Here is a 16,091-nt window from a genome sequence, read left to right as displayed (position 1 = left end):
ATATACCTAACAGGTGAAAGTAAAACTCAAGATACATACATACGTAAAGTTCTTTCATTCAGCCCTAGAAGTTGGAAAAATAAATCAAGAGGAAAACAGCAAGGTTGGGTTTTTTTCATGTTCATGGGGTGCACATAAATTCTAGCAGAGGTACGATGATGAGGAACAGGGCTGGACTGGCCATCTGGCATAGCGGGCATTTCCCGGTGGGCCCCGCACCTTTGAGGGCCCCTATTTTCAGAAATGTAACATACATTTTTATTTCAACATTTCTGATAATAGGGGCCCATATGGGTGCGGGGCCCACCGGTGAGTCAGTTCTGCAATGCTAATTATGACGGGCACCTTTAGGCCAAAAGTGCCCGGGCCCTATTTCTCCCCCAGTCCAGTCCAGCTCTGCTGGGGTGAATTTCTCAAAACCAAAGTTGCTAACTACATGAGCTACTTTGCTGTCTTCAATGCATTTTCCCATTGGCAACTACCGAAGTTGCTAACAGGCTAACAACTTCTCTTTTGAGAAACTCACCCCTGATGAGGAGTATGAGTAATGGAGCATGGAAGGACCTCGTAACAGCCCAGGAGTCTTTACGGAAGAACTACTGTAGCAATGTTTTTTCCCCCACCACACAGCTTTCATAATTAATAATGAACAAACAAACAAACAAACAAACCAACATTGCAAACCTACTTCAGGTTATTCAGCTTGAGTCATGATATGGAGAAGAGCTTCATGAATCCATGCACTCTCGCACGCATACTTGCAGCACAACACACACACACACACACACATGCGCGCACACACACACAAACACACACGCACACACACAAACACACACGCACACTCACACATTAGGATTACATACCGTACCAGCTCATATATTCAAAATATGCGTAATACTCACACTCAAAGGAAAAAAAACTATGACAAATACAGGTACAATTAAGATGAAGATTATTGTCAATGACACCCCCGGCCCCTCCCCCAGTCCCCTCCCACCTCCAAGTTCCCCACACATTCCTAACTGAACATTTTGAAGGTTATTCTTAAACAACATGAATCCTGCAACAGCATCTTCACAGAATTAAAAGTTTTCCATTTTTTCTGTATGCTTGTTTCTTAATCCAAAACACCTCCCCACGCCCTTGCTTCGGGCAATAGTTCTCAATTCAATCATTCGTCTAAAACAGAGCTTTGCCTCAGCGCAGGTCTTCAAACGGGCAGACGTGGCTGAGGCATTAAGCTCTTCGGGGAAAGCCGTCCGTGTGTCCGTCCGTCCGTCCATCGGGGGCGGCGATAGCTCGATTAAATATGGACAGGCGCCACTAAGCACTTAACTGGCAGACACAGGGAGCTACTGTCCACCGACCTGCCTTGCCAGGGCAAGAAAAGATGTGCTCCGAGAGAGAGAGAGAGAGAGAGAGAGAGAGAGAGAGAGAGAGAGAGAGAGAGAGAGAGCAAGAGAGAGCGATAAACAGGTTCACATTCAGGCGTTCCAACACCCTCTGACGTTGCAAAGATGACCTCGGACACTTGACTGACGGATGAAAAAAAAAATCGCTGTACCGGAGCAGCACACACACAGTACTGTAGTCCAATCCTGGAGCAGCCAGACCAAAGTAACGGAGGATGTGAAGGGTGTGAGGAGCGCAAGGTGCAGCGTCTGGAGCCAGTCTGGTTCCACTTCCTGCTACTTCCTGTTTTGCACGGATTCCACTGGTGAAGCATCTGCGCTTTTGGCACACAGGGCATTCTGGCCGCTCCCCCTTGCGTTCTGACTCCTCCCACCCCTCAATCAAGATTCCGCTTCGGAATGCAGGTGAGGGATAAAAGTTCCATCTTCCATCCAAGTTCCAGTTTTCCATCCATTTGCAGGAAAGTGTCCTGGCCAACTGCAACGTGTCAGGAAATAACGACTATGGTTTAAAACGGGAAAAAAATCATACGGTAGTCATCACACAAGCACACCATGGGAAGAGGACGTGGACAAAACAAACATAAAACTAAACAAAAAAAAACCTCCGACCAAAAAAAACCAAAACCTCAGCTCATGCACACTCTCTCAAAGTTAGTTTTCCTTTCCTCGCAGTCGACTTGATTAAAACACAAAACAAAACAAAAAACAAAAAAACGAAAGAAAACAAAAAGCGAAATGTCCATTTCAGCCACACCAGCGCCAGTGTTCAGTTCAAAGTTCCCAACGTTCTCCATAGCGGGTAGCGAGCGAGAGCCTGGCAGACACATAAGACAGATAGAGAGGCTTCTTTATATTCTCTGGATCTTGTCGGCGACCACCACTGGGTTTTCCTTGCGGATCTTGGCCGCCGCCTCTGCCTTGTAGTCGTAAGTGCAGTTGTGGATGTCGGAGTATCGATGCAGCCCACAAAACAGGTTCCCACACCGGCAGTCAAAACCTGTGGCGAAAGAAAGAACAGAAACAAAGGAAGAAAGAAAGAAAGAAAGTCAGATATGTGGTGTATGTCCTGTACCCGCTACCAATTGTTACAGAAGGAAGGCTGTCCCTCTCGACCTTTAAGAAGCTTGTGAAGACTCGTCTTCTCCAACACTTTTTCCATTCCTGACAAATCTAGTCACCATTCACCAGAAAAGAATGCCTTTGATTGTCAGTAGACACGTGTGCAATGCTAACTACGTACATACATCTACAATGAGACAAGTCTCCTTGTACTCTGGCAGCACTGGTATTATTATGCCTTTGAGTGAGTGAGATACTTGTGAGAGAGTGAGAGTTTGGTCTACGTTCTTTCTACGTATCATCAAAGCTTGTTATGTCCCCATAATTAAGTCGTTTTGGATAAAATCTTTGGATAATTGCAATAATTGAGTGCAATATTATACAGAGTAATGAAGCTAGATGTTCTTACAGTATAATAATGAATGTGCTTGTCATTGTACAAAACGTAATAATATGAAAAGGAGAAACAAATACTCTCAGGAGACAACAAACAAGCTCCCATAACCTTCTGGACAACCCGACCCCTAGTAAAGCATCCACCTAACTCTACTCTAGGGGTCGACCGATACAGGTTTTTTAATGGCCGATGCGATACTGTTTTTTTTTTCATCACCCTTGGCCGATACCCGATTTCCGATATTTGGGGCCGATATGGGTTAAAAGAAAGGTTAAAAAATGACAAATATTCCTGGTCTCAAGTTAAAAAATAAACATTCCTTTAACATGATCAAATTGAGGTAGAAGTGGTAAAATTTAAACACCCACTATCACCAACACCAACAATCAAGTAATGTCTAACAATCAAGTAATAAAAAAATAAAGTGTCTTGGTGCTTTTAAAAAAACCCGAATGACATAAAATAATAAATATTGCGTATCGGCCAAAACCACACGCGTATCGATACATTTAAAAAATGTAAATATCGGCCCGATATATATATCGGTCTATCCTTACTCTACTCTACAACCAACTAACCCACCCCAGCGCTTCCAACCCTTCCTTTCAATTAAAGCGCCACGCCACCAATTCTGGGAATATGCCCATTTCCCATCTCATTTCCTGTTCTTCCAGCCATCTGAGTCTGGCGACACAACTTGTGCATTCCCGCTAGCATGTTACATTACATTACATTTAGCCAGTTAGGACAAGGCGTTATAAATTTGCTGTTACCAGAATGGCAATGACCAAGTCGTAGTGCATTACTAAAAGCCCTGTGTTATGGCATAGTATTGTAGTACTATGGTAGTTTAACTTTTCAATGACTATTACAGCGTGCCACTGGAGGTACGGCGTGCATTAAGGGGCTACAAGACACTTTTGACCAAAGCGACTTACAAGGAGGACATTGAAGCAAGTACAGAGTAAGGGGTCAGTACAGAGTACAGCAGTATACAAGTAATGGAGAGCAGAAAGTAGTGGAGGACCTACGAGATGTAGTGCAGGTTAGTACCCATGATCAGAGGTGAGTAGAGTTAGTTACTATGTTATGCAGGGAAGCTCTCTTGGAAGAGACGAGTCTTCACTAGCTTCTTGAAGGTTGAGAGGGATGACCCTGCTGTTGTAGCAACTGCTAGCTTATTCCACCATTGAGGGAAAATAACAGAAAACCGTTTGAACTGGCATGTATAGCAGCTAGCTGGGCCAAAGAAAAATAAGAGTTTGGTTCCGGTTGGTTGTCAGGTTTGGTCATGGGTCGGTCGAAAAAAAAAAAAATTTTCCAATTTTTTTTTCTTCAATTTTTTTTTTTTATGTCCGACCCACCCAACCCTCCATATGCGCCAGATTTCGTCATAAACTTTGTTGAACAATGCCAATGACGATAGTGGAGTGTGGCCTGCTAAAGCTACAATGAAATATAATAAGTATTAATGAGCCAAGATACTGACCGTCACCGAAATGAGGATATGATCATACAGCCTACCGTTTCTGGCAATACCTGTCCAGCTGCCAGTTGCCTGACACTGCTATTTTAGCTCCTGTAGGCTATGTCCCGTTTTCTTTTTTTTTGTAATTCCGTCCCATCATCGGTTGTAGACCATATTTTCCTTGGGATGAAGGTTCTGGCTTGGAAACATTCTATGTAGGCCTACACACTTTTTTGTTTTACGCGAGGATGTAGACGCCTGAGGCGATATGAATGTTGATGAAGGGTGATCGAGGGACAACATCGTCATTGCCATTAAATCATTATTGTAGGCAACTGTAGTAGTCCTATGTCTTCATCGAACAGTCGTAGGCTATTTGTGGCGACATCATCGTTAATTTCTATTTCATTATTTGGAGGAGGCGCGGAGAGTGAGACAGTGACAGATGCCCTGCTGCTGCGCGATGGTGGAGGGACAAGCAGAGAGAGAGCAAGAAAATAACGGGCTCGGGCCAACGGACTTCTTGGTTAACAAGGCCTTGCGGTAAATGAAAGAATGAAGGGAAACTTGGGCAAAACATTTCCCTTCTCTCGTATTAACTTATTTTACAATTACAAGCTATTGATACAGTGCTACTTTAGAATTGCTGTAAGGAGTTATGCATCTCGTCCAACATGCAGCGTGACTGAATGGAAGCCCTTTTCTAATACGACGAGACAATATCAATACATTCAAAAATCGTGGATACTCATAATGTTTTCTGTGTGTTGCATTTCGAGGCGGGTGGTCAGGCTGTGTCCGTGTCGGGTGTTGAGGTAAGGCGATTGACTTATCATTTGACAGGCATTTTCGCCAGTTTCCCAAACTACATCGTAGCCTATTAGTCTGCAAGAACGCTGTGAGGCAAGTAATTTAAAAACTTACGAGCTACAACGACTACCAATTAGCATGGTGTAGCATAATAATTAGCCAACAACATGACCGATAGGTGCGCAACTCTGCAGTGACATTTGGGGTTTTATAATATCAAGCCGGGCGGCACTTGTGGCGCGCGCTTATGTTGCTCCTATATGTGGATAGTCATGCAATGCAAATTCAGTAACTTACAGGCAGGTAGAAAGTGAGAGATGGCGAGTTATGGGAATGAAGAAACGTGTTGTGTCTTGTCTATATAAACAACCCTCCAAAAAACATCGATATTTTTTTGAGGATTCCAAAAAGTCAAAAAAAATATTTTGGGTCGCACAAAAAATGATAGGGTCGGTCGGCAACCGGAACCAAAACATTATTTTTTTTAGGCCCTGGTTCCGATTTGGTTCAATGATACCTGCTAAATTATGGAAGTAGAAGAAACATCACCAGACACAAGAAAATTGTTGGGAGAACAGGAGAAAGCAAAACACAATTACTTAACTCAAGGTGAAATGTCGATGTTGTTAAATGCCGTTCTGGTAACAGCAAATATGTAACGCCGTGTCTTAACGGGCTATAGTGTTACCAGGAGTTCTACTCTACTGTCCACTCTAACACCAAACCAAACCAGGGGTGCGTTTCTCGAAAGCGTAGTTGTTAGTCAGTTAGAAACTTTGATAAGATCGTTATCAATGGGAAATTGCATGGCAAACAACAAAGCTGCTAAGATAGTTAGCAACTATGGTTTTGAGAAATGCACCCCCCCAAGCCGTTCCAAGTAGCCCCGGCGCTGCACTCACCTGTCAGTCCGACTCTCTTGCGGCACATGAAGCACCTGTTCTTCTTGGGTTTGGGCAGCTCGGGGGTCTTGCTGTCATCGGGGGCCTGGGCCACCAGGGTTAGGCTGGAGGAGGAACTGGGCTGGGTGACAACTGGGGAAGGGAAACAACACACACCAACCAACAACATTTGGGTTACACACGTTTATTTATTTATTGTAGGCCTTTGCCTATGGCTGCCTTTATTTTAAGTTTATAATTTCATTTTCGAAAGGGACAGTGCAAACGTATTCTGGTGTCGTACGGTATATAGGCTGTGTGCTGTTGTGGTCCGGCCTAGGTTGAAGAGTTTCTTGCAAGACAAGTCTATCCATTTTGGGAATTTTTGGGGAGATTGACATTGTTGTATTGGCCTTTGCATTGGATTGCTTTGTATAATGCATTTCATATAGGCTTAAAAAGTATGCTTTAAACATATTTGAATGGTAACAATTCACACATTTGGCTTTGAACAGTCATTTCCAATAATGGAATGCAAAAGTCAAAAAATGGCATTTACGTCATTTTCCAACGAAACTCTTCATATGTTTGTGTGTGCAAAGTGGGAAGTCAGACAAACTTAAAAGTCCATTCCTTTTAAAGAGGAGATGTGGCAAACGCAGCAGAGAGCATTACATCCACATTTCATGCTCCTTCTGAGAGGGGGATTTACTGAGCCGTCAGTCTGTCTATCAGTCTGTCTGAGGGTGAATAGTTTTGGCTGAGCTGAGACTCTGAGCCTCTGCACTAAAGGTGGCCTGCCCTGCGTACGCCACGTGCACCTTGCTGAGGTTTCCGACCCTGCCTACTTCAGAGCAGCTTAGTAAAGTGCCTGTCTGTCGGCCGGGCCGTGGAGACAGAGAGAGAGAGAGAGAGAGAGAGAGAGAGAGAGAGAGAGAAAGAGAGAGAGAGAGCCGTTGCAGACAGGGGCTGAGAGCCAATGAAGAGGTCCCAAAAATAACACCAGCGAAGCAGCAGCCCTCAAGAGAGTCTGGACTACAAGGACAGGGCAGCAACCTTGGTCTTGACATACCGCCATGAAATATTTGATTGCAGTGCAGTACTTATACTCATAGTTAGGAACTATCACAATAATACAAATGGAGTATGAACAATGTTGGCTGTCATTATGTCCTCCTCTGAAAGTCGCTTTGGTTATAAAGCGTCTGCCAAATGCAATGTAATGTAATGTAACATCACTGCATCCATGTATACCAGAGTGTGATGGTGGTACTATATAATGTGCTATTTATGGTGATATAAATGACATTTATATGCAGTTAATAAGCCACAGGATTCTTATGCACACAATCAACTCAATCAGCTTAAGTTTGCAAACTTCTCTGACCTTATTACACCTCCTAATGCACACTTTGTATTCCTCCTCACCTCCTCCTTCGCTAGTCACTTAGGATAAAATTGTCTGCTAAATGTAATACATTTTCATGTGATGTCTGCTACATAATACAATGTACCCAGGGCCCTAAATTCACTTTTTTCATCACCAGACAAAATGGCTAGTGGATGTTAATCTTACTAGCCAAACACACACTCACTAATGGGTCAAAGTTGCTAGCAGGCTGGTCTTTTCTACCAGCCAAACTGAAATTTAGCAGGTTGGTTGGTGTTAATTTAGAGCCCTGGTTGTAACACAATGTAAGTTGCATATGTAGTCTAATTAAATGCAATGTAATGTGTACCTGCCTCTGGGAGCTGACCTTGGGGTGACGTCATCTCATGTAACATCATGTTATGTGGTGCAATGTAATGTAATGCAATGCATTATAATGTAATGCCATGTAACATAACATAACTGTCAGGAAGTTCTGATTTCAGGGTGATGTAAATGTCATGCAATGTAATGCAGTGTATAGTAATGTAAAAACATGCCCTAATTGGCGCAGATCTGCGCTTATTGTTCTGCATAGTTCCTGTGCACTTCTACTGTATGTACTGTAGGCTACGCTATGATTACGTCCTGGATTGTAAGTAGCTGTGGTTAAAAGCGTCTGCCAAAAGTAATGTAATGTAATGGGTTGCTGTAATGCACAGTAATGTAATGCAAGGTCGGGTGGCGTACCTGGTTCTGGGAGCTCTGACTTGGGGCTGGGGGCCTTCTCCTCTCGAGAGATGCTCATCTCAGTCATCTGCTGTGTCACTGGTAGAGAGGGTGATGGGACACTTCTACACACGCACACACACACACACACACACACACACACACACACACACACACACACACACACACACACACACACACACACCAAATTAGGACAGAGAAAGAGCAAGTGCAAGAGAGAGAGAGTGTTTAGGGAGAGAGACAGAGTAAGAAAGGATGAGAGAGAGAGAGAGAGAGAGAGAGAGAGAGAGAGAAAGCAAGAAAACTAGATCAGGCACAGCAGGAGACCACATTAAAAACACACAGCACACACTTCCTCTGGTACTCTGTCCCACAGTCACCTCCGAAATCCAGCAAATGCCAGCTACACCAAAGCATCTTGCTGATTATTTACTTATAGTTTCCGGCTAGGGCTGTAACGATACACTCAACTCACAATTGGGTTCATATCATGATTTTTGACCAACGGTTCGATACACCCCACGATTCTTTAAATGTATCCTTTTGATGATTGTTAATAGGTAGAAAAAGTTACAAGAACCTACTCATAATTTCAAAAAGTTTAAAAATAACAATGATAATGTTTTGAAGCTTCAAAGCACTATCATATCATATCATGTGGATGTTTTTCTGGACTAAACTTTGAAAGGGTGATCACGATACTGCCTTCTTACGTCATGATAAAGTGACGTGCCTCTGCGTATTGCAATTTCCTGATTCAATCTGGTCAGGTCAAACGTAATTTCAATTGTATGCTTAAAAAAGTGTTAGCCTGACTTTTTAACCTGACACAGCCAGATCACCCATTAAGTCAGGTTAAAAAACTGTCACGTTCAGGCCATAACGCGTAGGCATTGCATACAAATAAATAGTTAAAAAAAATGTAACCTTGAGTGCCTCAGATTTTCTCTTCCTGGAACAAGTTTGAGAGCCCCTACACTTGAGCAGCAAGGAAAAAAGGTGAAGACCCAGATGCACTCAGATTTCCTGTTTGTTTTTGACACAGTATGTTTTGACTTTCACTTAAACCAGTTCATATGATAGGACACGTCACTTACTCCCTTAAGACATTACCCCTGTTATAAACTTGCTGTTAGCAGAATGGCAATGACCATGTCGAATGCATTACTAAAGGCCCTGTGCATTGTCATAGTGGTGCAGTACAGTAAAGTGTTTTCAGTGACAACGTCACAGTGGCAGTACGGTGCCTGCTAAGGGGCTACACCAGTACATATGATAGGACACTTACTCAGTGGGCGAGTCTGCCCTGGCCATGGGTGGGGGCTCCACCTTGCTGAGGCTGGCCTCTAGCCTCTGGATGGCCTCTGCTGACGGACTGCCAGCTGCACCTGGGTGGAAATGACATTACATATTACATTACACTTAGCTGATGCTTTTTATCCAAAGCGACTTACAGTTATTATTTACAGGGTTTTGGTTACAGTCCCTGGAGCGATGTGTTGCTCAAGGACACTTAAAACATGGAGTGAGGTAGGGAGTGGAAGGCTGGGATTCGAACTTGCAACCATCTGATCTAAATCTCCTTGACCATTAGGCCATGGCTGCCCCTGAGTGGAAATAAATGTTGTGATTGCACATTTGGAGTTTTTTTTAGACATGCAAGTTCAATCAGTCATCTGAGTAATGTCTGTAATAATTGATTTATAATCATTACCTATTCGTACATATGTAATGACAATACAATAGAATCTAATCTCCATGGTGGTCTAGCAATCAACAATAAACTTCACTGAAAGTGAAAGTGAGCCACTGTTTTTTCCTCCATGTACTAGGGTGGAAGACTTGCTGAAGTCCCCTAACAATCCCATCCTGAGTTTGGTGTTGCCCTGTCAACCACACTGCCACACACACACACACACACCATTTCTGTGACCTGGTTACGACCCAGAGGTTTGGCATCAGCTGATTCAATCACAGACATGAATAAACCCATTAGGCTTCCCATGCAGAAAACTCAATTAGTCCAAACAGGGGCAGATATACTGAAAAAAGAACTCTTTCCCAGGTAAATACGACTTGATTTCATAAAGTCAGATTACTGTGAGCAAATGACGTGTGTGCCTTACCGCTGGAATGACAAAGACAGACACACTCATAGGTTGAAAGAATGTTTGTACAAAGGAACTTAAAAATAGCAGCTAAGCAACACTCTAGAGCAGTGGTTCCCAACCTTTTTCTTCAGGGACCCATGTTTTTACTATTGTCAGCTTTGGTGACCCAACCGCGTGAGCGCCTGCACAAGAGGAAGTCACATGATACCCTCTGTTTCCTGCGAAAACTCATTTTTGTCATTTTATTCCTCAATTCGTCTTCGGTCAAATATAGAATAAATGTTTAATAGCACTAACATTTTGTTGCTTCTATGCATATATTAGTTAAATGCTTTGTCATTTATTCAACATGGGCTATATATGATATTTAAAATGAAACCCCTTAAAATCAAGAGGGCTTCGCGACCCCCTGTGGATCTTTGGTGACCCACTGGTTGGGTCCCGACCCATAGGTTGGGAACCACTGCTCTAGAACTACTTACCTAAAGGACTCATTGGACTGCGGTCGCTGCTCTGCTGTCGATTCAGGTGCTCCTTGTAACAAACGGAGCACATGCCATTGTTCCTGGGGTTACCGTAGAAACCGCAGCCCATGGTACACAGGATAGGCAAGGAACTCTGGTTCGTCTCTTGAGCCATCGCTGAGGTAAAGAGGTCGATCTGCAACGATGGAAAGTGCAGTTTTACAACGGCTGCTCCATTTGATTATGACTCGAGTCGGGAGTGCTTCGATAGGCTACCAACTCTCCCATCAACTTCACTCTCCCTGACTCGCCAGTAGAAGAACCACTTCGTATTTCCTGCCAGAAATGCTACACACCAGGCATAATGTGAAAATCGATGGAGAGATTAAGCTTAGTTCTAGCCCTGTGGTTCATGTCGGAACCGAAATGTTTTAGTGCTTGTTTAACGATGCCAATAGGGACTTAGCATTTCACTACGAGGAAATGGAAGACTAGCTTAATGTCTGGGGGAGAAGGGTCCGTGTACCATTCGTTCTTTTGTTTTTCGATTCAGAACCAAATAACAAAAAACGAAAAAACGGCTGGTTATTTCATAATTTCGTTTTAGTGACAAACGAAAAAACAAATTTCGATCTGAATTTCCAAAATGTATTTTGTACTTCATTTCAAAACAACGCCAATGAAAAAAAGCCAACGTGCTATTTTTTATTTTTGATATTTTCATTTCTCAGCCTTATGTGCCCCGGAAGTACTAGCGTTTGCCACTGCCGTTGGCGATGTTGCGAAACACAGGACGATGTTGCGCTCCACCGCGTTTCTCGTGGCTCTCATTTGACAGCGCGCACGACTGACATAGTTTTAAATGTCGTAGGCCTAGGCTACCTGAAGACCCGAGGTTTTATTAACAGTTTTGTAATAGACAACGACCACCGAACACTGTTTTGGTGTCTTGTCGGCTTACTACAGCTATTAGCTAGGCTTATCAGCGAAGCTGTCTTATGGAACAATGTGGAGATAGCTGCCCTCTGACGTTTTCCCCACTAGCCATCAGATCTAATGCCAAGCATTATTTTGTCATGAACCCTAGAAAGTCTCTAGTTTGCCAAATAAAATCGGTCTTCCTGGCAAATTCATTCCCTTTGTCATTGTCCCTCTTTTCCTGTTAGTAATTTTGACCTGGATATGATCACTGTCATTTTTCTAAACCTACACAATGCGTGCGCAGCACTTAACACAGCAGGCATCTATCAAAGGAACGCGTGTGTGAGCTGCATTCTCCTTATCCCTCATGGAATGGCAAGCCATGTTGAGAGACTTTAATATAATTCAATTTACTCCCGATTTGGTTGAGATATTAGACTTCGGTAAAATGTCAGCACCACATCAACGTTATTTTGGCAAGTGTAATGTGCTGATGCAAGTACGACGGTGAAACAAAACGCATCGGCTTACAAATAGGGCGCAAGGCTATTCTTCCCAAAGCTAACTGTGTTCAACGTGTTTTTACACATTCAAATACTCCCACTAAAGACATCTCCCAAACTCAACGATGAGTGCTGCCAGTGCACATTTCACCTAGCACCACACACGTGGACAGCTCGCAGTGCAATACAAGGGCTGCACCAGCTGCAAATGCCAGAGAGAATGATCGCACCTAGAGCTACTCAGAAATGTAGCCTACTGTACTGATGAGAGGGGGTGAAGTTTTAGCTCATATTTCATTTTCCAGTGTAAAACTGATGCTATTGATTTTGTGGTAATTGCCTCCATTTATTTTACTGTAAACCAGCATTTTGGATGGCCTTCATTTGTGATAGGCTATGGCTCGCATTTTTGTTGAAGTTTTGTAACGTGGACTATCTTCTACGTGTATACTTTTGTTTTAGTTTGGTATAATTACGGACAATGCAAATTACTGAGTTTTGTGTCATTTTGGCATTTCTTGGAAGGAATATAATCAAAATGGTCCCGCCGCGTGGATTATTGTTTTGTGACGTGCATGTGAGAGCCTTATGTCGGCAAAGGGTACAACAGTATTGTTTGGTTGTATTGTTTGGTCTTTTGTAGACTGTCTGTACGTATTCACTCATGAAACTGTAACGTGCTTCACACATAATGCCGCAGAGACGTTAGAATTAAAAGAATCTTTGGTGCCGCGATTTCAGCACCATGGACAGAGGCAAGGCGCGTCAGGCCATGTAGAAGGACATGAAAGCTTTTCTGATACATTTTCATAAAAAATATTGTCGTTTGGATTTGCTTTAGACTGAGATTTCACATATATGTTTCAAAACACCTCTTCTGACAACATCCAGTATGGATTTAGTTATGATTTTAACCTATTTAATCGAGGTCGGCTTGTAGGCTATAACTTCCGGGGTACATGCGGCCGAGAAATGAAAATATCAAAAAATAAAAATAGCACGTCAACCTTTTTTTCCATTGGCGTTATTTTGAAATGAAGTAGAAAATAAAATTTGGAAATACAGGTCAAAATTTGTTTTTTCGTTTTTCACTAAAACGAAATAATGAAATAACCAGCCGTTTTTTCGTTTTTTGTTATTTGGTTCTGAATCGAAAAACAAAAGAACGAATGGTACACGGACCCAGAAGCATTTGCCATTTATTCAGTTTCCTCTTGCTAGCCTAATAATAATCCCGAGATAGCAGCAGGGTAGTAGGGATCAAGAGCTTTACTCTTGGATGAGAAACATCGAGTTCACAGGTACGACAGTGCTATATTTGTGTATGTAGATGCATTGTTTAGGCGAATTACTGCCAAAGTGGGTGGTTCGTTTGAATTAAAAATCCGTGGGTCTGTCTTCAGCTTCACATGACTGTAAGTAATGATGATCATCACGTCATCCACAGAAGGCTATCTGTCCACAATGCTAACCGAGGTTAGCTTGGCATGACATCACAGAATGTGAATAACATGGTTCTCATCAAAGACCGCTTGAAGCAGACTTTTAATTCCAGGATACCAGCATAGCTATCGACAAATCCAACCGATCCAATCTATATAACGTTGGTAAGCACAAGTCAAACTATTCAGTTTAGTAATAAATTGCTACCTACTCACTGCACCAACGCCTATAAACCCATTACAGATGTATAACTAGTTGTGTCGCTTTTCACACGTCTCATATTGTTGGTCCTACCCTGAATTAGATTTCGGAAAGGTTGTGTAGAGAGGGGGGTTGTTGAAAAACAACGAAGGCACTCAATCCTTGTATTAAGCGTTACATAATACGACCTTCGAATTAACCGAGTATTTTTAAATAGCAGATTTGGCTTTCACAGCAATACAAGATGTGGCAGTGGGCATAGCTCTAGCTCTACACGCGAAAGCTCGGGTACGTCCCGTGCTGTGTGCTTCCCGTGGCTGGTCACGTTCGAGGGCTTGTGATCTTTCTAGAGGTGGTGACAACTTGACAGACTTTGTTTACCAGGAGGACCCACCCGTCCACTTGATGACTTGGCTAGCCAGATGCAGCATTCAACAAAGGTTGCAAGCTATTGTGACGGTTGAGCACCAACTCGACCGAAATTGCTAAAATACTCCATTCCACTTGATTTACAACCAACCAACAATTTCCTTTTCAACAAGACAACAAGCCCCCCGTGACAATCGCATCGAATATAACATCACCCTTTTCCCAGCCAACCACAGCTAAACGTTCATAGAATTAATCAGCCTTGGTTCTCCTTTTCCAGAGACGTCAATTGGGCATATCACACGAAAAAGACAACCAATTTCCCCCAGCAAAAGATTATATCATTTGAACATACCTGTTAATGCGAACTATATCGACGAAGCTCGGATTTGGCTTCAAATGTGAAGAAATTTCCTTGTAAACAGGAATTGTCCTCTCCTTGTTTCTCTCGGTCCGGAGCGTCGGGGATTTATTCGTATGAACCCTCTCTCCCTCTGTCCTATCTTCAGCCTCACTGTTTGTTTCCTTCTTTAGTAAGAGGCGTGGCCGCGAACGCCACTGCTCGGTACACGTGTCGTGATTGGTTCCTACGTAGTTGTGTGGGAGGGGGTGGTCAAGTAGGCAAGGGCTTTCTTTAGGAGAAACACGATAATAATTCACGGGCTATGACAGTCCATAATAACAAGGGAGCCTTCTATGGCGAATAGCATACCTTCTTTGTTTGAAAGCTGACTGCAGTGTCCTTTCCTATCGATACTATTGGGGATGTGTTGTTGTTTTCTGCACACGTTTGCTTTGCAGCTTTATTGCATTGCCTGCCTCTTCAGGTCAAACTGTGGATCTCATCTTGTTGTTGAATGTCTTGCTGTGCTGAGTGCTTGTTTGTTTGTGTGTTTGTTTGTTTGTCTGTCTGTTTGTTTGTTTGTTGCCTGTAAATGGCTGTTGTTTTCTGGATATGGTCATTAGTGTTATGAGTATTCACCAGTAGGATGATTATCTTTATTCTCTGTTAGTATCGATGTATGACAGTAGAGAAAGTCTGAAACAAAAAAAGCAGGTTCAGCAACACGATTTGAAAATGTCAAACGGTCTTTCTTTAAGTAGCCTTTTGTTTGGTTTCCATGCACATTAATTTGCGCATTGTTAAACTTCCAAACTCAGACTGTGCTTCTATCTTTTCTAGCCCCAGGCAGAGGACCATGCATGCATGCAGCACATTCACCAATAGGCTCGTCAGTCACAGTCACACACGTGCTGTATGCATGCAGTGTTGAATCCAGAACTGCCCCCCCTCCCCCCGTCATGGAGGTTCAGTGGAATGGGATTCCTCCACCATGGTGTAACACGACTCGAGTGCGAAGCTCGAAGCGGCCCTGGTAGTTGAGAGAGCACAGCACAGAGAAGCTGTGTCGTTATTGTACAAGGAGAGGGTGGCTGGGTGAGTGAGTGGGGGTTGAGTGAGTGAGGTGGAGTGAAAAAAAGGGGAGACTGAAAAACAGACCTAGCTGCTGAACTAGTTTCAGCCTGCTCGTTGTGTGTGTGTGAAGGCATACAGTTCCCTTGCTGTGATGTGTGCGGTCAAAACACATGGCACATTGTATACCTGCTGAGGAGACATACAATGGCTCCATTATGTTAATGTGAGTAGTTCAAACCTTTAAACAAAGATTTGGCAGAAATGTGGGAGGGTGGGGGGCACACCCCGAAGAGCACCTGAGGCAACATTGTGTATTTCAATGTAAACATCTACTTCCTATTCAGCACTTGTGACTTTCGGCTTCATCTTGTATGAGTTCTGCTTTATAAAACCGTTCCTTATTGTGACTCTGAGATGGCAACAGGCAATCACGGAAGAATTGCACACAGGGCCCAAGGGCAAAACACTGATAGGGCCCCCCATACGGCCTGCCATGGTCACAATAGGGCCCTC

General features: G+C 43.2%; 1 protein-coding gene across 1 annotated transcript in view; it reads right to left on the bottom strand.

Moving 5' to 3' along the window:
- Positions 1–14,664, bottom strand: part of zfand5a (zinc finger, AN1-type domain 5a) — a 15,605-nt gene extending 941 nt beyond the window's left edge. Inside the window, exons 1-6 of the mRNA XM_063195484.1 lie at positions 14,517–14,664; positions 10,743–10,920; positions 9,438–9,537; positions 8,150–8,253; positions 6,052–6,183; positions 1–2,412 (exon numbers count right to left, since the gene is read on the bottom strand). The exon at positions 1–2,412 is cut by the window's left edge and continues 941 nt beyond it. Coding sequence (XP_063051554.1) covers positions 2,264–2,412; positions 6,052–6,183; positions 8,150–8,253; positions 9,438–9,537; positions 10,743–10,899 — 642 coding nt within the window. The 5' untranslated portion in view covers positions 10,900–10,920; positions 14,517–14,664 and the 3' untranslated portion in view covers positions 1–2,263. The remainder of the gene's footprint in view (positions 2,413–6,051; positions 6,184–8,149; positions 8,254–9,437; positions 9,538–10,742; positions 10,921–14,516) is intronic.
- Positions 14,665–16,091: the final 1,427 nt, after the last annotated feature.

The sequence above is a fragment of the Engraulis encrasicolus genome, chromosome 3 (genome assembly GCF_034702125.1).
Source record: "Engraulis encrasicolus isolate BLACKSEA-1 chromosome 3, IST_EnEncr_1.0, whole genome shotgun sequence".
NCBI classification, from domain to species: Eukaryota; Metazoa; Chordata; class Actinopteri; order Clupeiformes; family Engraulidae; genus Engraulis; species Engraulis encrasicolus.
This window is presented reverse-complemented; position numbering and strand designations above follow the sequence as displayed.